Genomic DNA, 25,987 nt, shown 5'->3' on the forward strand with positions numbered 1-25,987 from the left:
CTTACTTATCAAAAAGTAAATATTAAGCACTCTCAACTTGTGAACTTTATTAGAAGCTGTATTTGTTAAAGGTTGAGATTGTGTGTGTGTGTACTACCGTTATTTATTCAAGTTTTAATTTTAATTCGTTAAACTACAGTGTTATTTCAGTTTCAGGCATACAATACAGTGATTCAACAATTAAAGGTTGTTTCGTTACAACCAAATTCCAAAGGAAGACCAAATTCTTCCTAATATCTAGTGTTGCTTGAGAGAGAAATCAGGACCTAATTCTGTGTCCTCTGACTAAATCTTGGGCCCTGCTCTCTGTGCTTCTTTGCCTTATTTTAGTAATCTGTTTTATGACCTTAGGAAGTCATATCACCTCAGAATGTCTTTCTTTCCTCTGTAGGGCCAGTGAAACACAGACTCAGCCCAGTAACTTTGCAACTAATACCTATATGACCTGGGACAAGGTTGATACTACTTCACCAAATTTGTTTCCTCATCTTTAAAAGTTGGGGTAGCACCCACAACACAAGGTTACAGGGAGAATTAATAAGAGAAAATATATGAAATGTTTGGCATAAAGTAGATACTCGATAAATATCTTTACCCCAATTTTTACAATATATAAAATCTAGCTTTTTCTTAGAAAACAGACTCTACCCTCAGTAGACTTACTAACAGACAGATTCGCTAGGAAGTTTCCAGATTCCTTGTTTACCTATTACTTGAGGGGCTCCTATGCACAAAGTCAAAGTGTCATAAGGTAATTCAGTTGGGGCAATGATTGTTGTACATAACCATCTATAGAAAATGGTAAATATTTTAAGTGAGGGACAGTCATGAAAATTCAGAGGAGGAAGAAATTGCTTTCACCACCAAGAGATGGGGCACAGAGTATAGAAAGGATATTTGAGCTAAACATTGAAGGATGTCACTAATAAATAGTATTTCTTTGCATAGTCCACAGACTAACATAATTACTTTCTCCTCTCTGGTATGCTTCATCAGTTTTCACTACTTTTATTATTAAATTTATATTAGGCAGTAATTTCTGTTTCTGTTTCCCACTTCTTGTGCATTTCTGGATAGCAGAACTATCTTATCCCACTAAATTCTCCAGCACCTGATTAAAGTAACAGCTATAATGAGGAGAGAAATCACAGAAAAGCTGTTTGGCTTTTTTGTTAATTTAGTGTTAACAGTGTGGCTGTAGAGTCTGACTTTAACTTTAGGCTGTGCCTCTTAGCTCTCATGACTTTTAGGGTTAACATAAAATACAGAATGCCCAGTTGCGTTTCACTTACACATAAACAAGGAGTCATTTTTTAGTATAATTATGCCCCATGCACTAATTAGGGGGCACACATCTAAGAAAATATTTTTTGTTGTTTATCTGAAATTTCGGATTTAACTGGGCATTCCGTCTTTTTATTTGCTAAATCGGACAATCCTTGTGGCTTTTCTGATCTTGTTTGTTATTTGGAAATGGGCACGAAAACAGTACCTTCTTCTTAAGGTAATCTATATAAAAAATATCGCACACAGGTAAACCCTTACTTACCCTTCCGAATCAGAATACTTTTGTAGGAGACATACGCCAAAACTCAGGGACAATGCCCCTGAGCTCACAATACGGTTACTCTTATTAGTTGGTTTTCAACGGAGTGCAGAGACATTTCGATAGAACTCTGAACAAAGTTGTAAACTGCTTTGAGGATTTGCAAATTTGCCTTCAACCTAATAAGGGTGTTTAGCAAAGTAATTTCAGGCGGAAAAGGGATTTCCCTTAGTTACCGGGAAAGCGTGTGCTGTGCCTCTGCGCACGCGCACAAGGGCTCCGGCGTCTCCCCGCCCGGCCCCCGCCCGGCCCCCGCCCGGCCCCCGCCCCACCCGAGAGAGTCACGTGGGTGAGCCGTCGCTCTAGAGGCGCCACCGGGCCTTGTCATGTGACCGAGGTTCCTGCTTCGTACTAGGATGGAGCCGGAAGAGGGGACGCCCTTGTGGCAGCTGCAGAAAATTCCAGCCGAGCTGGGCCCGCAGGTGAGGAGAGCGCAGGCGGCTCTGGCACAGCCCGACCTGCAGGTCCGGCCCGGTGTGATCGAGATGTCTTCGCTGGGCTCACCCGGGCTGCCCAGGGCAGGGACGGGGCAATGGGCGTGATGTCCGGGGTCCGGCCCCTTTCGTCCCCTGGAGAGCTGAGGAGGCCGAGGCTTTTGGCGCCACCTCCGCGCCCCTCCTTGGAGCTGCCCCTCGAGGGGCTTTTCGAGCTGACTTGCGGCCGGTCATGCTCGCACCCGGGTGGGGTCGGCCCATCAGCTCCCAAGCGCGGCCCGCGCGACCCGGTGACTGGGCTGGGGAGGGAAGTCGCCACCATAGTATTTGAAATCTTACAACGTGGAGCCAGTGGTTTGCAGCCTCTCATTCATTCATACAGTACACACCTTCACCGTCCCTGTGCACTAGGCACAGTGCTAGGTGCTGGGGACAAGCTGGTGACCTAGAGAAGTATACCCTGCCCCCTTGAGGGCGACAGAAAAAAAATTGGTAAGTGCTACCAATAACTGGGCGACTTACTTTAGGTAGCGTGGTATAAGGTAGCCTTTCCCTCAAGAGGTGCCATATACACTGACACCCGGAGCCTGGGAAGGAACTTGGCCGTGAGGATCTGGGAAAAGCAGCTTTGTTCATTCGTCCGGCCAGCTTTGCACTGAAGTTTGCCTTGTGCCGAGTGCCCAAATGGCATAAGGTGAAATGGTGAATGAGATACAGCCTGTGCCCCGTGGAGCTTGCTATCTAATAAGGAAACCAAACTGAATTAACCAGTAATGAGCTCGTGGGACAGGTAGCTCCCCAGATTCGAGGGGGCAGGGAGAGGCTTTGCAGAAAAGGAACATCTAAATTCTAGGTTGAGTTCTGAAGGATGAGTAGGAACCAGACAGTCTAGAAGGAAGAGAGTGTTTTAGGCAGAGGAATAGCAGCTACGAAGCTAGAGGAAGGAAACCAGCCTCTACAGGTTTCAGGACCTGCTGTAATTTTCAGAGGCTGAAATTTGAGTGAGCAGAGCAGGGAGACTAAGGCTAGACAGTTTAGTAGGAAGTCAGGTGGCTCAAGTCTTTACGTGCCTTGCTTGTGTGTTTAGCCGCAGTACCAAAGGCGCTGGCAGTTTTGAGTTTGAAAAATCAAACGTGGAGACAGTAATTACATCTAGTAAGTATCTCGACTGAACTGTGAGAGGAGGAGAAAACCCAGTGGTTGCTGTAAGAGAAAAATCTGACTGAGAAGTGGGTTTTTCCCCCCCTGAAAAGAAGGAAAGACCTGAAGGAAATTTGCCTGTCCCTAAAAGAAAGCAACATGTGCAAAATGGAGCTTCATTATTAGCTCTGGGAGCTGTGGTTCTGTTTGTCCTCAGAAGTCAGTCTACTGATTCATTGTATTGTAATTAATGCATAAATATGTTTACTCCTCCTCCTCTGTCCCACAGCAATTCAGGTCTCATTACACAACTTCTTGACTGGTTGGCTTGCCTCTGGTCTCTTCTGAACTCCTTAAGGGTAGATACCTTATCTTTAGTTCTGGAGAGTTGTGTCTGGCTCAAGGTGGGTTCTTAATCAGTGTTCGCTGAGGGAAGGAATTAGTGCATATTAAAATCTGCCCAACCATGGGGCAGTTATCTGGATGCCAAGCTTTGGTGGGCTGGTCTTCAGTGTCAGTGATCGGCATCACTGAGTAAGTCCCAATTCTGTTCCATTCACAATGGGTGAAGGGTGGGAGTGGGGGCTTCGCCTACATAATGTGATAGAGGGGTTTGTGGTAGGCAGCTTTTATAAGCCCCACATTTAGGTCGTCTTTTTTCCTTGATTCCATTTACAGTGGGAAAGTGTGGGGGAGATAGAAGAGAATAGACTTACTTAATTCTTATCAGGATCAAAAAAACCTGTCTTAACTCTTTTCTGTGATTTTACCAGTGCAGAAACGGAAATGTCAGCAGAGAGTTTGAGAAATGTGCCTGAGGTGTCAAACTAGTAAGTGGTGAAGGTGGAACATGTGTTCAGATCTGTTGATCGTGAGTCTTTGTATCAGCCTTTTGCCCCTGTCTTCATTCTGTCTACTTCTTAGATAAGGCCCATAACCTTTCCCACCATGTAGGTTGATGACACCTAGGTGTCTGCATCCAGCCAAAGATCTCATCCCTGAGTGTCAGGCTTCTGCTGAGACACACTCCAGGTATCTCAAATTGAGTGTGTCCTTGGCTGAACTACTCGTTTTCCCCCCCAGAACCACTCTTCCTGTGGTTGTAACTTCATTTTTGATTTAGGGGACCACCATTTACCCAGCCACTCAACCTAAAATCTTGAGTATCATCCTTGGTTCCTCCTCCTTTTCACGTCTCTTTTACCTCTGTACTGCCTCCATTTTGAGTGTCCTCAATTATTTAGGCCCCCCTGATTTCATCCTGGTAAACTGAGGGCAGGGGACCTTTGGTCTCACCATCTCTCTTTTCCTTTTCTTTCCTTTTATCTCCCAACTTGTTAGCAAATTTATGGAAAAATAATGCAAATATGTGAATAGATTTCTTCCCTGCGGAAATAATTAAAGAGCCTAGACACTGCAAACAGCGCCTTTTATGATTTGGCCTCCACTCACCTCTCCAGCCTTATATCCTGTCTTTTTTCAAATTGAACAAGTGATTTTACACTTCCATTCTGTGCATATGCTGTTGCTTGTGACTAGAAATGCCCTTCTCTTCTGTTTCGATGGCCAGCTCCTCATCCTTTTAAAACAGCCCTTTCCCTGCTTCCTGTCTGTGCTCCTTTGTATCTTCTGTAAACTTATAATATAGCTCCAGTCATTCTAAATTGCATTTACGTATTTGTATGTTTGTCTTCCTCTAGTGGACTAAAGCTCTGATATGGTAGAAACTTAATCTTGTTTATCCTCAGTTTCTCATTTGTGAAATGGGGATAATAACAATACTTACCTCATGGGGTTGTAGTGAGGATGAGCACAGTGCTTGGTACTCAGTTCGGGCTTCATAAATGGTAGTTATTACGGCTATTTTTGCTTTGTATTTCCATTAACTTGTTTAACAATTGGCTAAGGTGCTCATTACATATTTGTATATATGAATACAAACATTTATAAATGAATGGATAAATGAATGAATAAAAACATTTACATCCAAAAAGGTGACACTTTTATTTTTTAGTTAGAGTTCTGGGTTTGGCTTTAGCCTGGGGGCAGTTTGGGATAAGACGGGATATGTGTAGAGAATTTTGAATGAATTTCAAATTGAGAATGTTTGTTGACTTATGGTAAATAAAAAGTCTGTTCACATAGTGCATTAGCCATTATTTGGAAGTGGGGTTACCAGTTTCTCATTTCTATTCTGATATGTGTGGTGTTATAGAGAAAGAGTTATTGCTTAAAATGGAGTAGAATATGGTTCAGGGGGAAAGAGTTGGAAGACTTGTTGCTTAAATTCATTTCCAAATTATATGGATTCAGATACTCTTTTTACAGGACACAAATATTCCCTGGGAGAGAAAACCATATTAATAATTTATCTAGTATAGTGCCGGCATAGTGGGCACTCACTTAATGTATGTTAACGACATGGAACACAATACCAGAAGTAGTAGTGGTGGTGGTAGTGATAATAGTGAGAAGAAGAAGAAGAAGAAGAAGAAGTATGACAATGGCTAGCAATGTTTAAGTGTTTTATACATGCTAGGAATGGGCCAAGTAAATGTGCGTGTACTCATTTAATCCTTACAACATTATGGGGGTAGATGATATTCTCATTTTAAACATGAGGAAACAGGCACAGACCACTTAAATAACTTGATAAAACTAGTTAAGTGGTGGAACTAGGGTTCAAACTAGACAGTTTTATTCCAAAATTCAGTGTTGATAACTATGTTCAGTTATATATGTGTTAGGACTTCCATTGCTGATGCTAAGGTAGGGTAGAGATAAAGGAATGTACAAAAGAAAAAGAAAGGTACTGACTGCTTTCTTGGAGTGGACCAAAAGAAGTGAGTATGAATGCTGTGAAAATGGAAGTAAAGGGAAATGAAGTTTGTCGATCTATGGTAAAAAATACCTTTAGTCTAAAAGTCATACTTTTTTTAGATTATTGGTATAAGTACAATGTCTAAGTAATACCAAGGTGAAACCTTTATATTCACCATCTTCCTTTCATGAATATTGGGGAAACAACAGTGTATCTATGAAATTATTTTAGCTCCTGAAGGTGGACAAAATTATAGAAAGTCTGGGATGTTTATTGGAGCTTTAATTTTTAATTAATGTGAATACTGTTAAAAATAGTTATATTTCAACCTCTGCTGCTTTTGTAGATAACATGAGCTTGTCCCAACTATATTTGTTTCCTACAAGGAAGATAAATCTTTTTTATAAGTTTACTTATAATTCGTTTATTTCCTTTTCTCTCTAGCTTCTTCACAAAATAATTGATGGCATTTGTGGCCGAGCTTATCCTCTCCACCAGGATTATCACAGTGTTTGGGATTCAACAGAATGGAAGAATGTTCTAGAAGATATTACCAAATTTTTCAAAGCTGTAGTTGGTAAAAATTTATCTGATGAAGAGGTAACTTCACTCCAATCTTCTGTACCTTATAATAAATAATAAATTGTTTTCAGGTTTTTCTTAAGTTGGTCTTTAGGGCACTATATTATACAAGAACCATCATCAGTAAGTGTATATATATATATATATACACACATATATATATATACATTTTTAAAAATATTTTATTCATTTATTTGAGAGAGAGAGAGAGAGAACATGAGAGATCAGGAATGGGGGTGGGGGTGGGGGAGGGAAAGGGCAGAGGGAGAGGGAGAAGCAGACTCCCGGTTGAGCAGGGAGCCTGATTTGGCTGAATCCCAGGACCCTGGGATCACGTGAAGGCAGATGCTTAACTGACAGCCACCCAGGCACCCCCCAATAAGTACATATTACAACAAAAACCTCATAATTGTGAGTAGGCAAATCTGATTGTGGAAGTTCTTATTTTTTATAGTTTTGGTGGTTTGTGTTTTTAAAATTGTGACACATTTAAATCATGTAGAAGAAAACTAAAAGTTATATAACTGACACCTACACTCCCATTATCACAATTAAACAGTTGTTAACATCTTTATGCATTACAGGTTTGTGTGTTTGTTTTAGAAACAAGACATTACAGATATACCTAAATATCACCTGGGCATGCCACCCTTCCCCAAGAGATCACCACTTGTGAAGTTGGTGTACATGTTTTGTAGTCGATATTGTATGACTATTTACATTGTAAGCAATATATACAATTATTTGAGCTAAACATGTAACTTGTGAATGATAACATGTATCCCTTTGTAATTTTTTTATGGAATGTTGTGTTTTAGACTTATCAGTGTTGGTAAATGTAGATCTGGTTCCTGTATTTTAACTCTTACAGTATTTGATGATAGGAATTAGCAGGACTTATTTTCCGGCCCCCTCCTGATGAACTATTAGATCATTGCCTCTTTAATGTATAGTACTTCTACAAATATTTTGTACATGTCTCCTTGTCCACATATTAGCCAACTTTTCTTGGATAGACATCTTGACATGAAATTATAGGGTCATGGAGTATCCTTCCATTGAATTGCTTTTGTACCTTGGTCAAAAATTATTTTGGCATGTTTGTATAGGTTGCCTACTTTAAAAAAAAATGTAGTTATATATGTTCATTTTGATTTGGATGGTATTCTGGGTGGGAGTTCTTTGTTAGATATATGTATTTTAAATATCTTCTCTCATTATGTGGCTTGCCATTTCACTCTTAATGGTGTCTTTTTGTGAACAGAAGTCCTGAATTTTAATCAAGTCCAGCTTTGTCAATATTTCTTTTGGTGGTTAGTGCTATTAAAATCATGTTTAAGAAATATTTGTGCCAAAGTCATGAAGATGTGTTTGTTAGTTTTCTTGTAGAAGCTCTCACATTTATGTTACTGATGCATTTTGAATTAATATTTGTGTGTGGAGTAAGGGTCGAGTTCACATTTTTTCACGTCAATAGCCAACTGACCCAGTAGCGTTTATTGAAATGACCGTCCTTGCTCCCATAGAATTTCTGTGCAGCCTTTGTTGTAAATCAGGTCACTGTATATGTATGTATCTGGACTTTTTTTTTAAGATTTTATTTATTTATTTGACAGAGCGAGAAAGAGCACTGACAGACGGGGGGTGCAGGAGAGGGAGAAGCAGGCTCCCCACTGAGCAGGGAGCCCAATGTGGGGGCAGCCCAGCAGGTTTTTTGGTTGAAATTGACAAGCTGATTTTAAAATGTACATGAAAATACAGAGGACCTAGAATAGCCAAAGCAATCTTGGAGAAACATGAAGTTAAAGGTCTTCTACTGCCAAATATCAAGACTTTATGTAACATAGCTTTAATTCTACAGTAATTAAGACAGTGTAGTACTGAGAAATATAGACAAACTAACGGAGCAGAATTAAGAGTCCAGATACAGGGGCACCTGGGTGGCTCAGTCGGTTAAGTGTCTGCCTTCGGCTCAGGTCATGATCCCAGGGTCCTGGGATCGAGCCCCACATCGGGCTCCCTGCTCAGCAGGAGGCCTGCTTCTCCCTCTCTCACTCCCTTTGCTTGTGTTCCTTCTCTCGCTGTGTCTCTCTCTGTCAAATAAATAAATAAAATCTTAAAAAGAAAATCTCTTGGTTGTTAGTTATGCATTCTCATCTTATTCTCTTCATAGAGACAGAAATGTATTTTTTTTAACTGTCATTTTAAAGGTTTTATGAAAGAGGAGTGGAGCTGTGTGTGTACATTTTAAACAAAGACCCTTTCGCTTATTTTCTGTTTATTTTCATAGATATTTCAGCAGTTGAATCAGTTGAATTCATTTCATCAACAAGCTGTCATGAAATGCTTGAAAAGTAGGAAAGATGAAATCAAGCAGGCTCTGTTAGAAGAAATAGTTGATATTTCTTCTGCACAGCTACAGGATTTTGATTGGCAGTTAAAGGTGAGAATCTTTTTATGGGCATGTATGTTTTTTATCTCATTTTTTGAATAGACATGCTTATTCTTCATAATATACATCTAAAATTTCTGTTATTTTAAGAATACATTGTCAAAAAATTGTATTTTTACATTAACTTAGTACAGTACAAACATCCACATAATATGTAAAAACACTACATTGATAATTTAATTAACTAGAGCTGTGAATCATTAAATGTCTTAAGTAGTGGAGTAGTATGTATTCAACATCTATTTTTGGCTAGAACTTTCTAGACTTTATAGTCTTCCTGAGATTGGTAAATACGATTCCGCCTCCAGGGGTAAAATCTGTAATGTGCTATTAAAAGAGCACTTAAAAAACATTTTGAAAAGAGACTCATGATCAGTAGGATTCATAAAGAACAATTTCAGACCAACTTTCCATGCTATATAGGGTACCTAGACCTAGATGAGGAGGTTGTGTTGAAACACATTGTTGTTTCTTCTTTTCAGCATGATAAGTGCCTCATATTGTCTTTGTGGATAAAGTGGAGAAAAATGTGGACAAATCATATAGTTATTTGGGTCATAGCTGGGTTAATAACCAAAACCAGATGAATTTGTGTTAGCCAGAAAGGAGGTCTCTGTGATTCTGGTTTTGGCCCAAACTTTAACAAATATTCTTTCATGCATATTATGCTCATATGCTCATCAGATCTGCGATATGTTAAATATTAATATAATACAGTCAAAGTTTAAAATTATTTTACAGCAAATTACAGTGATGGACCAAATGAAGCAAAATAAACTGAGCAGAGATAACCTAGGTAAAGGGTTTTTATTTAAATAAAACCAATTTAATATAAAAGATATGAGAGATATGCCAAAAGTAATTTGTATGAAAAATATTTAGTTGTTTTGATTTGCCAAATGTGACCTGAGTCAGCAGTATGGTGATTCAGTCTTGTTTTGTTAGTAGAAATGCAGTGTTTCAAGCAATGGGTAGTTCTAATTCTGTTTTCATTCATTAAATCTTTTTAGTTAATTTAATTTAGTAGTACTTTTACTTTTGGCTGCCAAATATAAGAGATACTTAAACAAATTGGAGCCAAACCAAAAAAGAATGAACAGGAACTTAAAATCGTGGTACATGAAGGTTTTTTGAAACACTTGAGACCATCTATCCAGAAAAGAAAAACTTTATTAGAAAAATTATAGTTATCCTTAAAGGACTAAAAGTCATCTGTATGGATGAGGGAATTGATATATGCTCTGTGGCTTCAGAGACTAGGACAAAGGGTAAGGTCTAAGGTATATAGTTTGCAATAAGATGAGTTCACGTTCAACTTAAGGAGAACTTTTTTACACCTTTCAGTATCTGAAGATTATTTTAACCTCTTCTTGAGGTAGCATGTTCATCATTGGTCATACTCAAACATAGACTGAGAAAGCAGTTACTGGAGACACTGAGGAGGAGAATTATCTATATGGTAGACCATCTTTGATACTTCCAAATCTCAGATATTATGAGTCCTGGTTTTTTAAGAGAGAATGAAGGAGGTATGTGAGGATTCAGTTCTGTAGTGTGTGCACTCCGAGGATGTTTGTTAGGGAAGTAGTTCCTTACCAATCATTGTACAAGTAATGAATGGTACAAGTAAATTTTTGCAAGTAGTAACATTTTGAAGATTCAGGTATTGTGGAGTTTTTTAGCGAAGATTCCAGGAAAATTGATTTTCCCTTTGCCATCTGCCAATGAAGCTATGGTGCTTGTTTCAAAAATTATTAATATCATAAATATTTGGTTCTTCTGTTTCCTCTAGGATTCTCTCTAGACAGAAAATAGGAAGTGGAGTAAATGTTGAGTGTTTTTGCTGAGTGACTCTAATTGAAAGTGGTATCTTGATAACATGTTTATCAATAATTTAATAGAGAATTAGCTGATTGTAAATCTTCATTGCACAGGGTTTACCAGTGTTTTTAGTTTTATCTTTGTACATGGACTTTCATTCTCTTGGTATCTTCACACTTCTTTAAGCTTTAAGAAGTCTTGGTTTCGTGATGCATTGGACCCATTCAGTACTTCCTTTCCCAGCCATAACTCTGCTCTGGATTTCTGCTTCTACCACAAACTTTGGACTGTTTGTCCTTTTTTCCCTAGTCGTCTTCCTCCCTGTCATCCTCCTTTCTCAGTCTGTTCTTCATATATGTGTTGGTTTGGCATGGGTTTCTTTATTTCTTCCACCTTTTCCTGTACTTGACAGCAAACAGGAGTATTCTTTTCTTAAGATGTATTGTTAATAAGCTCTGATGCATATTTAATGTAGTCTTTTTTTACTACTTATTAATTACTGTTTTCCTCATTTTAAACAGCTTGCACTGTCTAGTGACAAGATTGCTACTTTACAAATGCCACTTTTAAACCTTCATCTAGACATAAAAGAAAATGGTGAAGTCAAACCATATTCTGTTGAAATGAGTAAAGAAGAGCTGCAGAATCTAATAAATTCCTTGGAAGCAGCTAATAAGGTACTTGTTTTAATTTTGTTGTGTGTTTAAAATGTTTAAGTTTTGATTGATATCCTTAGAACAATAGAAGAAAAACTCGTAATTGACTTTTCATATTTCTTTTATTCCTGATATTTTATGTTAAGCACAGAAAATACCTTGTTGATATGTTCTACATCTCTAGTTTTAGATATTTAATTATAACTTGTAATTTTAACTACTTAGTTTTGAGCATAATTTATCAAGGAGTTATTTTTGATAGAATAATAGTGCTCTTCTAACAGCTAGATTTTTTTGCCTCAGTCCTCATTAATGATAAAAATAAAATTTTTACTTAAAAAAAATAAAACTTTTACCTTGGGGCTATGAAATTAGTTGATCCTGAAGTGTTTTTATGATTATTATGTGTAGTTATGATTTTAAAGAAAACAGTGTCTTATTTAAATGCACAGATAAGGGGCGCCTGAGTGGCTAAGTTGGTTAAACATCTGCCTTTGGCTTGGGTCATGATCCCAGGGTCCTGGGATCGAGCCCCACATCGGGCTCCCTGCTCAGTGGGGAGCCTGCTTCTCCCTCTGCCACTCCCCCTGCTTGTGCTCTCTCTCTCTCTGTCAAATAAATAAATAAAATCTTTAAAAAAAAAAAAAAGTTGTAACTGCACAAATAGAATTGCTTTTATAATCCTCTAAGTACAGGAGACAAAATATGGCTTGTAGTTATGACAAAATCAGGTGAAACTAATGAGTGACTAAAAATTTTATGTATCCAAAGGATTGACTAACAGGAACCATTCTCGGTGTTTATTTAATGAGAAAAATCATATTTAAACAATAGAAACTGCTGCTGTCAGAAAGAAATAAAAATAACTGTCTCTGTATACGTGTGTTCCTTTCATGATTGCTCAGCATTGGGCGCCTGGGTGGCTCAGTCTGTTAGGCGTCTGCTTTAGGCTCGGGTCATGATCCCAGAGTTCTGGGATCGAGTCCTGCATTGCGCTCCCTGCTCAGCAGAGAGCCTGCTTCTCCCTCTCCCTCTGCCTGCCGCTCCCCCTGCTTGTGCTCTCTGTCTCTGTCAAATAAATAAATAAAATTAAAAAAAAAAAAAGATTTCTCAGCATTTGTTCTAGTAATCTGTTCTCCAGTGATCAGTGTCAGATATTCTAACCAACTTCTCTTGCCCCTGACCAACCTTCTTGGCTCTACCTTTTTTTTCTTTTTAAAGTAGTCTCCATGCCCAGCGTGGAGCCCAGTGCAGGGCCTGAACTCACCACCCTGAGATCAAGACCTGAGCTGAGATCAAGAGTCGGATGCTTAACTGGCTGAGCTACCCAGCGCCTCTGCTCTATCTTTTTTTTTTCTTTTAGATTTTATTTATTTATGTATTTACTCTGAAAGAGAAAGAGAGAGAGCGCGTGCGCATGAGTGCATGAGCAGGGGGGAGTGGCAGAGGGAGGGGGAGAAGCAGACTCCCCGCTGAGCAGGGATTCTCAATGCAGGACTCCATTCCAGGATTCCAGGATCATGACCTGAGCCAAAGGCAGATGCTCAACTGACTGGGCCACCCGGGTGCCCCCCGGCTCTACCTTTTTGAAACCCTGGTATATTCAGCTTCCGTCCGTACTTTGCAGTTACTCAGTCATTTTAGTGCCATGATGATTGGTCCACATGCCTAGTAGCCACACTGGTAGCCTGGCTTGCTTTTGGATGGGGCTAAATGTCTTAGGGAGTGTGTGGTAGAGCCTCATATAAATGTTAATTGAGTCTGAACCATGAATCCTGGCAGGCATGCATCATCAGTTACTGTGCATTGTACTTGCTTGTTATCAGTTCTCCTGTCTTCAGAGATTTCAAAGCATTTCATTAAGCAGATACGGGCATCATTCTGGAATAACCTGATTCCCATCCCCCACCCCCGACTTTGTGTTTTAAGGTGGTCCTGCAGTTGAAATAACCAACACTCTGAGATTCTACTGCTACCCCAGATGCGGCCAAGTGAATACTGTGTGTTCAGAATACCTGCGCTGTACTGACTGTTTTGCTATGCTGAGAAAGCAGCATGTTGGGCTTACAGAGATGAAAATATACCCGCTTCCCTGCAGAACAGGAAATGACGTGGTCGACAGGAAATGCATAAAAAATGAGAGATGAAAAAGCTCTAATAGCTGTTTATATTTTCATAATGGCTGTTTTGCCTCATTTATTAAATATTTGAGAAACCTTTATAGATACACAGTTTTATTGAAAGCTAAAAATAAGCTCTAAAGTAATGTAAACGTACAAAGCACAAATCTACTTGAATGTTGCTTAAAGGAATATATGAATAACAAGGATGTGTATTATGGATATATATGATTAATTTGTAATATTTTAAAAAATAACTTTTAAAGAATGTATGAGCTGCATATATAACTCAGGAGATTCCATATCTTTCTTCTATTTCAAAGGAAAGATTATAAAATACAAAATTTCTTAGAGAAAGAAGCTCCTCTTCAGACATGAACAAGAAAAAATAATTAAAATTAAAATTAAAATCAACAGTTTTGAGTTTATGAATTCTAGAGATTAAAATCTTTTACTCGAGTGGGAAAAAATGAAAGTAACACTGTTACTTCTGCACTTCTGTGTCTGATCGGGAGGCTGTGCTTCGTTAAAAAGAATCGATGTCATTGCATAGTGTATATATAGCTATTCAGGTATCAGCTGAGATTAAATATAGGTCCATTTTTGTTACAGACTTTTAATATTGAAGTTAATAGTTTTGGGTGTTAACTTCACTGGAAAACAAACCATTTTTAATTTCAGTTAACTAAAAACAAGCATTCTGAACAAATAAAAAATGTCATTTTACTTTTACATATTGCTTTATTTCAGAAGACTTTCTACATAATGCAGTGACCCGTAGTTAATTGGTACCTGCTGTTTGCGAGCTTAATTGCTCTTTAGAGCATCAGACTATTATTTGAGGTGTTCAGAACAGTTATTACTATTTCTCATCATAGAGATGAAGATAGGCTTTGAGAGCTTAAAAAAAAATACCTGCTCGTGATCTAGGCAGTGCTCCTCAAAATGTGTCTGTAGACTAATGCCAGTCTTCTGTGCACTGTTTGTTACAGGTCAGGGATTAGATGAGGAGCGCATGCCAGAGTGTTCATCAATATATTGCTTTTCTCATTGAGAGATGTTGATTATGGAAAAAATATCAGCTGAACGAAACAGTGTGCTTAGGGAGGTTGTTGACTTACTCCCTGTGCAAGTTCCTTATGTCACGGACCGGTAGCGGTTTGCAGGCGAGCACTTTAAATAATGCAGATGATCGCTGATGTACGATGGTTTGACTTAGGATTTTTTGACTTCACTGTGGTGCTAAAACAACCTGCATTCAGTAGAAACCATACTTTGAATTTTGATTTTTTTTTTAACACATTTTGCATTTTGATCTTTTCCTGGGCTAGCAATATGCAGTCCAACACTCTTTTCTGATTTGGGCAGCGGCAGCCCCGCAGCTCCCAGGCGGCCATGCGGTCACAAGTAAACAGCTGATATCCTGACAACCATCCTTTACCCAGACAACCTTCTGTTTCTCACTTTCAGTATAGTATTCAGTAAATTACATGAGGTATTCAACACTTCATTTAAAAATAGGCTTCGTGTTAGATGATTTTGCCCAACTGGAGGCTAGTGTAAGTGTTCTGAGCATTTAAGGTAGAGTAGGCTAAGCTGTGATGTTCAGTAGGTGAGGCATATTAAATGCGTTTTTGACTTACAGTATTTTCAGTTTATGATGGGTTTATTGGGATGTAAACCCATCATGTTGAAGAAGATCTATACTGATTTAAGGTCCTTTGGAATTTCAACCCCCCATTTTCTTCCTTTGATAAGCAGAAAATCTTGCTCTACTTATTCTTCCTCTCACCACCTTATTTATCACTCCATTAGAATATTTAACGACTTTATTGAAATCTCACCGATATACTGTAAACCTCACATATTTAAAGTGTATAATCTGGTAAGTTTTGACATCTGTACACCCAAGAAAGCATCACCTCTGTCAGGATGGTGAACATGGCAATCACTCCCAAAAGTTTCCTCCTATTCCTTTGTAATCCCTGCTCCTGTGCCCTCCCCCCCAACCCCTGATCTACTTCCTGCCACTCGTAGATTTGTTCACACTTTTCAAGAATTTAATATTAGTGGAATCATACAGTATGTACCTTTTCTTTTGATCCGCTTCTTTCAGTACTGAGTTCATCTGTGTTGTTGCATATAGCAATAGTTCATTCCTTTCTCTTTTTGAGAAGTATTCAGTTGTAGAGTTTTACCATAATTTGTTTATTCACCTGTTAAAGGATATTTTTGGTCGTTGAAAATTTTTATGGCCATTACGTAACACAGAATCCTGTGAACATTCTTGTGTAAACCTTTGTATGGACGTGTGCTTCCTTTGAGTGAATACTTTGAGGAGTGAAATGTTTCCAAAGTGATTTTACCATTGTACATTCCATCCCGCAGTCTGAGAGTTCCACCTTCTCCTGTTTGCTAACACGTGCTTTGGTCAATCTTAATTTCAGCTGTTGTAATAAGTGTGTAGTCATATCTCGTTGTGGTTTTAATTATATTTATTTCCCTAATGACTGACGGTGTTCATTGTCTTCTCATGTGCAGTTTGCCATCTGTAGATCTTTGGTGAAGTGTCTGTTCAGATCCATTGCCCATTTCTAAATTGGGTTGTTTTCTTACTGTTGAGTTTTGGGAGTTCTTGATAGCCTGGATACAAGTCTTTATCACATATATGCCTTGCAAGTGTTTTCTCCCAATCTGTGGCTTTTTCTTCTATAAATGGACTTTTTTTTTTTAGAATAATTTTAGATTTACATAAAAATTTGAACAGGTAATCCAGAAAGATCCCATATACCTCACATCTAGATTCCCTTATTATTAACATGTAAGTATGGTACATTTGTTAGAATTAACAAATGTCAATACATTGTTATTAACTAAATTCCATAGTTTATTCAGATTTCCTAAGTTTTTACCTAATGTCCTTTTTTTCTGTTCTGAGATTTCATATTATTTAGTTGTCATGTATCCTTAAGATTCTCTTGCTGTGATAATTTCCCATACTTTCTTTTTGATGACCTTTACAGTTTTGAGGAGTATGAATGAGGTATTTTGTAGGATGGCCCTCTATTGGAATTTAATGTTTTTCTCATGCTTAGGCTGGGATTACGGGTTTGGGGGAGGAAAATCACAGGGGTAAAGTGCCATTTACATCACATCATATTGAGGGTACATATTGTTAGCAGGATTTATGATTTGACATTGACCTTGTTCACCTGGCTGAAATAGTTTGTCTGGTTTCTCACTGTAAAGTTACTCTTTATTTCTCCTTTTTCCATATTGTACTCTTTGGAAGGAAGTCACTATGTGTGACCCATATTTAGGAATGGGAAGTTGTACTCCCCCTTCCTGAGGTCAGAGTACCTATATAAGCACAGATTTGTCTCTTCTATTTATTAATTTAATCATTTATTTATATAATACGGACTCATGGATATTTTATCCTTTTGGTTATAAGCCAGTACTGCTTATTCAGGTTACTCCAGGTTTGGCCACCAGGAGCATTTTCAGTTGGCTCCATTGTCCCATTGACATAGCTCTATCACTGAAGGTAGGTATTTATCTATTTTTATATTTCCTTAACCTTCTGGCAATACAAGATGCTCTGGGCTCATTTTGTCTATTTCCTGCCTGGTTCTAGAATCAGCCATTTCTCCAAGAAGCCCTGGTTCATTTTATTGACAGAACAAAGAAATATATGTATGTGAACTAAGCTGTGTATATATACATATCTATAAATATTTCTTTATGTAATTAGCTGTATCTATATTAAGCTACACATGAGTTCATCTTGATGTCTTCAACTCTAATCCATTACCACGTGGATCATCCTCATCTGCTACCCTTATCTGTAAATTTACAGTCCAGCAGTAAGAAACCTGACTCCCACCATCTACTATCCATATATGTGTGAATTGTTTATGGCAGTATCTGAATTGTTATGGCATGTATCTGAATTGTTAATCCATGGGAAACAATTTTATCTTCTTGGAAGGGATTATGTACAGTTCTTTTGCCTTTAGTCTTACAGACTTCACTCATTTCCAGGTTTACTTAGGTCAGTACCTCCCCCCCCTTCAGTGAGGTGGTTTTATACATTTGTAATGAAGTTAGATTTTTTAACGTAGTCTGTATTCCTTGCTGGGATTGCCTGACTTCCTAAATGATTTTTAAATTTGCATATATTAATTTTCACTCTGTGTTGAATAATTCTGTGTTTTGGCAAATGCCTAATGTCATGAATCCACTTTACAGAGTAGTTCAACACCCTAAAAATCCCTCATGCTTAATCTATTCATCCTTCTATCTTCCTCTGAACCCCACAATCAGTGAGTTTTCTTAATGTCTTTATAGTTTTGCCTTTTCCAGAATGTCATGTAATTAGGATCATACAGTATGCAGTCTTTTCAGACTGGGTTCTTTCACTTAGCAATATGCATTTAGGGTTCTTCCATGTTTTTTCGTGGCTTGATAACTCATTTCTTTTTTATTCTCACATAATATTTCATTGAATAGATGTGCCAGTTTGTTTATCCATTCACCTATTGAAGGAAATTGGTAATGCCCAGGAGTGTGATTGCTGGATCATATTGTATGACAAGTTTAACTTTGTAAGAAACTACCAAATTGTTTCAAAGTGGCTGTATCACTTTGTATTTCTTTCTTTTTTTCTTCTTTTTTTTTTTCACTTGTGGCAAAAAACACATAATATGAAATCTCTGAACAAATTTTTAAGTGTGTAGTACAGGTAGTGTTAACTCGCTGCACATTGTTGTACAATAGATCTCTAGAACTTTTTCATCTTTTATCAGTGAAGCTCTACTAATAGAACAGTAACTCCCCATTTCCCCATCCTCCAGCCCCTGGCAGTCACCATTATGCTTTCTTCTTCAAGAGATTGACTACTTTAGATACTTCATGTAAGTGGAATTATGCAATATTTGTCCTTCAGCAACAAGAGTGTTTTACTTACCATAATGTCCTCAAGATTCATCCATGTTTTTTTGTTTGTTTTGTTTTTTAAAGATTTTTAATTTATTTATTTGACAGAGACACAGCGAGAGAGGGAACACAAGCAGGGGGAGTGGGGGAGGGAGAAACAGGCTTCCCGCCGAGCAGGGAGCCCGATGCGGGGCTCGATCCCAGGACCCTGAGATCATGACCTGAGCCGAAGGCAGACACTCAACGACTGAGCCACCCAGGCACCCCAAGGTTCATCCATGTTTTAACATATGACAGAATTTCCTTTTGGGGGTGCTGAATAGTATTCCATTTTATGTATATACCACATTTTCTTTGTCCATTAATCCACAAATGGACATTCAGGTTGTTTCCACCTCTTGGCCATTGTGACTAATGCTGCAATGGACATAGGAGTGCAGATATCTCTTCAAGATCCTGTTTTCAGTTCTTTTGGATAAAAACCTGGCAGTGGGATTGCTGGATCATAAGTAGTTCTATTTTTAATTTTTTTGAGGAACCTGTATACAGTTTTCCATAGTGACTACACCATTTTAGATTCCCACCAACAGTGCACAGGGGTTCCATTTTCTCCATGTCCTTGGCTGATACTACTTCTATCACAGATACACAAATACCTATCTTGTGTTAGCTTCATATTATCTATGATTCTTATAGCAAATCCTAAACATGTAACACATACATGTTATTTTTCTAAAAAAATTGGATGGCCATTTATTTCGTCCATTGAATAACATAGTCTTCTGGAAATAGTAGCCATTGTAGGATGTCTCTAAAATCCTTGGTAGCTCTGCAGGGTTCAGGCTCTGCTGATGAAGTGCTGATTCCCAGGTACTTTGCTGGATGGATGTTAAAGTTGTCTTTAGGCTGGAATTTAGACTCTTCATTGAAAAGCTATTCTGCTAACCATCATTAATGGATATATGAACTTCACACCTTTAGTCTGTTCATTATTTTATTGTCAACATACTGTTTCTGAGGGGAGACAATGAGTTTGGAGGTTGGAGGTCTTCCAATTAGGAAAGACTGACAAATAACCCAACTCTAATATTCGTATTTACAGTGGAGATTTTAAAAGAAATTTGACATAATGCACCTCACAAATGGCTGCTATTAAAGTCCATTTTAGGCATCATTTTGAATACAAGGAAACAATTTCTTCTTTTTTTCTGATACATAAACACTCCATATGTCCAAATGTTTGTAAGGTGTGTTATCCTAAAGAATTTTTTTTTTTTTTCCCCCAAAAATCAAAGTGGTACAGAAATAAGCTCCCGGGAAAGTGCTGGTACTTTTTCCCCAGTTGTTGGATAATACTGCAAAGAATTTCTTCCAAATAAAGGGATTTTGCTTTGTATTAAATTTTAAAATAAAGGCTCCGAAATGATAGATTCAGAATTCTAAACATTTTTAAGGATTATAAAAAGATATGCCTGAAATCTTGCATGTTTTTGAACATAGTACAAACTAAGCTTTTTATATGTAGGCATTTTCAATTAAAAAAATGTTTTATTTGAGTTTTAGAAATAAGCAAGCTAACATAAATTGTACATATTTACAGCAATAAACTACATTTCAGAAGCTGCACAAAGGCTTTTGTGAGTACAGCTGATGGTTTTTGACACCAGCCTTCAAATGTGTTTTCTTTCTGTCATTTGCTGAAACATTTAAAATCCTGTAGTACCAGAGCAAAGAAAACAGCAACTTACTTTATAGCAAAGCCACACTATTAACAAAGATACTGAGTGAACCACAGTCCTGTGACTGCTGGAGTATCCGTTGAGTCCTGAAATTGAGAGCACAAGCATTTCTTGTGTCCATACCTGATTGCATGTAAGTTGACTTTTTATTTTACAAGGATACATGATTACTCAGTGAATAAGAATAGAAAAAAGGCCATGAAAGCTAAAAGGGTCAGGAATCAGAGGACACTGCACAGTTTCTTATTCGCTGATTCATTGCTTAGAGGGAGATTTAGTTCTTCTTTGATGTGTAGAAATCACAGTCTATAGGCTTCATGGATTTTGTTCACAGATCGTTTTTGAGATAGCGAAGTCATAATGTCACATACTTGAAGCTCGTAAAAAGGGAATTAATGAAACGGTTAGAATATTTTAATCAAATCCTTAACAGAAAGATTACAGTTGAACACCCTGTATGAAAGTTTGATTTCAAATGTTAAAAGCAACTGCAGAAAAATCTCAAGTTTCATTAGACAGAACAGCAGTTTCAGTCAGAAAATGCAGCATATATTGATACAAAACAGGAACTGGAATTATAAAAGTAAAGAGTCCACCTTTCTTTTCTTGGCATTTTTAAAACATTTCCCATTTCATTAAAATTCCTATTGGTTTCCAGAAATACTTATTCTTGCCATTTAGCTCCTCTAGTGGTCTGGTCGGTATACAAAAGTATTATCTGCTTATGTAAGAAAGCAAATGCTTATGTCAAAAGAACATTAATGTATTGTAATTTATGTTTCTTTGCCATTAAAGAAGTTCTGCCCGCTGAAAAATAAAGAGGGACAAAGGGATTATTTTATTTACAAGAACTGTGTAATACCAATCAGGATATGAATTAGCTAACTCCTGTTTGGTAGGAGGGTAAATTGGCAATTCAGCAAATTGATTAGTGGGGATTTAAAAACAAGGAATAAGACATTTAACATATTCTGACATATTGGTGAGTTAAGCATAGCAGATTTTGAGAGGCAACAGAAGGTATGAATTTTTGTGTATAAGTAGCACCTGCTTTTGAAAGCCCCAGCTATTTAGGACAGGGTGCTGTGAATTAAAATAGCAGGAGACTGGTTTGGAAAGTTTCGCTAATTTTTGGATTCAATCAAGTTTTAGGTGAGGCGGTGCCAAAGAGATGTTCCATTGCTGGCAGGATAGAAGTTTCCCCCCACTCTTTAGCCTGATGAGTCCTGCTTCCCCAAACCTTCTGAATCACTGTAAGAAGATCTTTGCCTCAGGTTGGGTCTTCTTGGGTAAAGGCACGGCAATGAAATAATTTTTCAGAGATGATGGACAGCCAAGCGAATTTTTCAAGCAAGCCACCCTAACCCAGATGTGTTTCTCTCAAAAACAGTTTTATTTGTATTTACACAATGTTAAAGTTTCCAATTTACATTTCCATTAACCTTTTAAATGACACAACATTATTTCACATTAGCCATTAGGTTCCCATCACAATGGCACAAAATGCTGCCTGGTGGTCAAAAATAAAAAGCTTATTTAAAGATGTCAAAAAATTTTTAGTCCTTGTAAACATATCATTTAGAATTTCTGAAAACCTCATGCAATCTTGACTTTGGAATAATGCCACAGGGTAGTTTTTACCAAGAGGGTTATTGGCCCTCTCTAAAATAAGGAGCTGAACAACACAGTCAATAAAAATATGCATATCTAATCACGAGCATTCCCTACTTAGTAGTGGATGTTCTGAATATGAAGTATCACTGTGTTTATAATTCTGCTTTCCATGACACCGCAGTGAGTTAGAATAATCAAGGGGCTTCCCTAAAAATGTCTCAGGAGCATTGTCGCAAAATATAAAATATTTCAAGCTTTATCCAGTGAGTATTTTAAAAAGATGTAGGAAACGGATTAAAGTGAGTTGATTAGCTTAAAAAAAGAAAAAGATACACTGCAATTCAATGTATTTGGGGGAATATCAAGTAGAAAAATACGTTATCTAGTAAAACTGGGGTGGCTGGTTGCCACTCTGAGGTAAGGCTTGCAAATGATGTATTTCTTTTATGCAAATTTGTAAATAATATACATAACAGGAGAACAGGAGAGTTAACAGTTGAAAGGAGGGGTGCAGGAAAGGTATTTCTCTGTACATATATTTTACGCAGTCTTGAGGGACAGTGAAGAACTGCCCATCCCTCTTAGAGAGTTCTAAACCTCCTATTTATTTCTTGGCAGAAGTGAAATTTGGTGTGCAATACCGTCTAGAAGTATTCTCTTGGAATTCACATTGGATGTTCCAATTATGCAGTGCAATCCCACTTGGGAGAGTAAACACCCCACAGAACCTAGATTCAGAAGGCTTTTAATAAGGCAAATGGGGGTAAATGGGTGAAAAGTGAGACTTCGAATGAACAATTTCCTGTTTCCATAAAGTTAAAGCAGTAGTAATCATCATGGAAAGTTCAATTCTGCCAGAACTGGTCGAATCCAGAATGCTCTTATTAAGATTCAGTCTGTTTAGTCATAAGCAATGGGGGGAAATCTCCATGATCACTTTGCATGGACCCAAACCTGGGTCGACTATAAGTTTGACTGCATTTTTTATCCATTTAGAGGTTGTACACATAGGCTCTATGGAACTAAAGTAACTTGGGGGAGGGTGTGTTACCTATAATCCTGAAGTACTGCCTGTTACGAAATTGTATTTTTCTGTTGCTACATTTACCAGTGTAGGTCATTTACAGACTCTACCATGACAAGAACAATAGATGCTTTGGGCAATACAGAAGAATTAGAAAATGGGGCATTTACCCTTAAGGACCTTACACTTTATTTAGGGAAGGGGAGCATCTCTTTGCAAAACTCCTGGAAGATAACACAAATTCAACATCCATTATTACTGATTGACTCAGTGGCCATAAGAATTGAGGGATTGCTAGCAGGAGAGTGAACAGAATGAGGAAAGGTTGCTCATGGATGGCTTTTTGGAAGATAGTGGCTTGATTCATAATCCATTCATTGGAGAGGGAAATCTGGGCAATGGAAATAAAATGTAAAACTTCAAGCACAGCAAGGAGAACATTTTGGGATGGGATGTGGCTGTGGTTTTGGCGGAAGAGTAGGAAAAACCTAAGGAGTAGTTTGCTTGAGGGTGGGTCAGGGGAACAGTGAGAGATAAAATGAACCTGAGTGATGGAGAGACTGAGGTCAGACTTAAGTGATTCATAGGGAGCCAAGGCGTGTATTTTCTCCAAGGTGTTAATTTATCAATATTTCCCATACCCACAAGGTATGGGGATTATGAGACCTATAAATAGTGTGACTATATAATTGTTATCTAAATGGACAAATTTGAGAGTAAAATGTGGCACAATTGGTAATTACACACTGGGACTGTCTCAGGGAAACTGGGGCACGTTGTCCCCTAACAGTAATGTTATCCCAAAAGAACTGGGGCACACCTCAGGCTATTCAGTTGCTATGTGAACTATTCCTTCTATACTTTCCCTCAAGAGAATAATGAAAGGCTTTTGTGTGTTTGGTGGTGGGGGCGGGGGGCATGGGCAGGGAGGAGGATCAGGATAAAAAAAGAACAGAAGTGTTTACTGGGCATAGTGTCTAGATGTTGGCAGTGGAAATTGTACTCTTTCTTCCCACCTGCCCTCCTCTTTGAACCACCCAAAACCTGGATCATCAAGGTAAAAAGGATTAGATATAGGCAGTGTGATAGAGTAGACAAAGTTTTGCCTTTGCAGCCAGAAAACAAAACAAAACACCCAAACTCAGATCAAATACTAACTCTATCACTAACTAGTTATCAGATCTGGGGTAAATAATTTAACCTACTTAACCTCTATTTCCAGATATTGGTATTGTCATCATAACCACAGGGTTGTAGGGAAGATCAAATCATGAAATTATGTGTAACAAAGTATTTTCTGATACCTTAGACCAATGTGTGACAGTCACAATTGGATATCTACCCAAAAACCAAGATTCTTCTCTCTTTTTGTTAACATATTCCACTGTTTTCCCCTGCCCCAGGCGTTGGGCAACGCATTGTGTCAATATCGTAAGCCCATCATGATAATTTCATTCCTCTTACCAGTGACTGGTTCAGGAATGGTTGTGCAATCCAACCCCATCCAAAGGAACAAAAAATGATGGCTGGGAGAGTTTTTTGGGGAAAGATTCCCTGGCTCTTAGAAAGAGACCTACGGCAGGACTTTCCCTTGTTTCTGCCACGTGATATGAGTGCATGAGTATAGCCATGTTGCAACCACAGTGGGTGCTGATAACATACAGAGTTTGGAAGAACTGGGTCCTGGATGACATCATTGTGCTGTTGAAATAATTAAGCCAGTAACCACCCTATTTGTTATAGGAGCTATCATTTTGATTGCTGAAGTTACTTTTAGCTGTGTCTTTTGTTACTTGTACCTGAATGAATCCTAATTGCTATACGTCTTAGTAAGTATCCATCTCAACTCGGTGAGAATTTGAAGACTTACAAGTGCTTCCTCTGTTTTTAAAAAGATGACATTAAATATGAACCTATATCAAGGTATAGAGTATGAGAAACCTGAAGAAGAAAACTCTAAGCTCACTACTTGAAGAGGAGTGATGAGCACATCTGCACATGGGAAGTTTGGAACGATAGGATATAGACGGTGTGTGAAGTCAAGGGGCAGAATGTTAGGCCAACTTTACAAAAAAGCGTCCATCTCATTGGTAGACTGGCCTACAATAGAAAAGAGGAATTTTTAGGCATTCTTCTAACAATTCTGAATGGTCAAGGGACACTCAGGAGAATCATGGAAGTTTAGAGTTGGAAGGTATCTTTTGAAAAAGGGGAAAAGTAAAGAACACCAGTGTGCAGGAATCGCATTGAGGATCAGGCTCAGAGACTGGAATGGGGAGGGTGCATGCTTTAAAAATATGAATAGCTAGAAACGCTAATCTCAATAAAGTAAACTTTCAGTTTCGTCATGGCCATGCCTAAAACATGTGGCAGATTGAACTAGTTAAGTGGGGAATGGGAGGGGGTTTGGGAAAGTGGGGCAGGAAGAGCAGGTAACAGAGGTTCTAAAGACCTGGAATCTTTTGCAACCAGATGGGAGGCTGCCCCTTGTCTGAGAGCTCAATCCTACCTGCTACTCTGCTTACAGAACACAGACAGTGATGGGGGCCAGCCCTGGGGACAAACACGGAAGGGCACTGCCACAACATTTCTGCTCAGATGCTGCCTAGACCTAGGCTTTTCCACTCCCGAAGGGGCATTTAGGGCTTTTCCTGACTGAGTTGCAGGGAATGGCCTAAAGGATCTGTATTTTCCAGAGATCTGAAAATAGAGACCACACTGATTTATGTTATCTGAGACTCTTCAGCGCTCTTGGAGGGAAATACTGTAGTGTAGACCATTACTAAAATTGTAAAATAATTTATTTTTGCCATTTGCCTATAAATTTATTTTAAATTTCTAGGTATTGTAACTTCGATGTATTTTTAAAGGAATTTGAACAGGTATTGAATTCGATCCACTTGACACCAGATGGTCTACTTACTCCCAGAGATCTACAACAAGGACTATTACTGAATTTATGGGGCTATGTTAGCAGAGGCTACCGTGCTCCTATATCTTTCTAGTAACTTCCTGCACAAATAAACCTCTCTAAGATTCC

General features: G+C 38.2%; 1 protein-coding gene across 2 annotated transcripts; it reads left to right on the top strand.

The window, feature by feature from the left end:
* The first annotated feature begins 1,899 nt into the window (after positions 1-1,899).
* On the top strand, positions 1,900-19,843 carry COMMD8 (COMM domain containing 8). 2 transcript variants are annotated; one of them, XR_004077851.2, is made up of 6 exons: positions 1,900-2,028; positions 6,446-6,601; positions 8,874-9,026; positions 9,777-9,831; positions 11,378-11,533; positions 13,442-19,843. XR_004077851.2 is itself a non-coding variant. In XM_006740250.3 (5 exons), the coding sequence occupies exons 1-5, from the start codon at positions 1,963-1,965 to the stop codon at positions 13,460-13,462; spliced, it is 552 nt and encodes a 183-aa protein (XP_006740313.1). In that variant the 5' UTR covers positions 1,900-1,962; the 3' UTR covers positions 13,463-19,843. The 2 variants fall into 2 exon arrangements, 1 of the variants encoding a protein (XP_006740313.1); XM_006740250.3 differs by lacking the exon at positions 9,777-9,831.
* Positions 19,844-25,987: the final 6,144 nt, after the last annotated feature.

This window comes from Leptonychotes weddellii, chromosome 2 (genome assembly GCF_054177405.1).
Source record: "Leptonychotes weddellii isolate Sample4059 chromosome 2, ASM5417740v2, whole genome shotgun sequence".
Classification (NCBI taxonomy): domain Eukaryota; kingdom Metazoa; phylum Chordata; class Mammalia; order Carnivora; family Phocidae; genus Leptonychotes; species Leptonychotes weddellii.

Coding starts and splice junctions, on each gene's coding strand:
- COMMD8 (XM_006740250.3), top strand. CDS start 1,963: ATGGAGCCGGAAGAGGGGACGCCCTTGTGGCAGCTGCAGAAAATTCCA. Junction 6,602..8,873: donor AAAATTTATCTGATGAAGAG/GTAACTTCACTC, acceptor TTATTTTCATAG/ATATTTCAGCAGTTGAATCA. Junction 11,534..13,441: donor CCTTGGAAGCAGCTAATAAG/GTACTTGTTTTA, acceptor TTGTGTTTTAAG/GTGGTCCTGCAGTTGAAATA.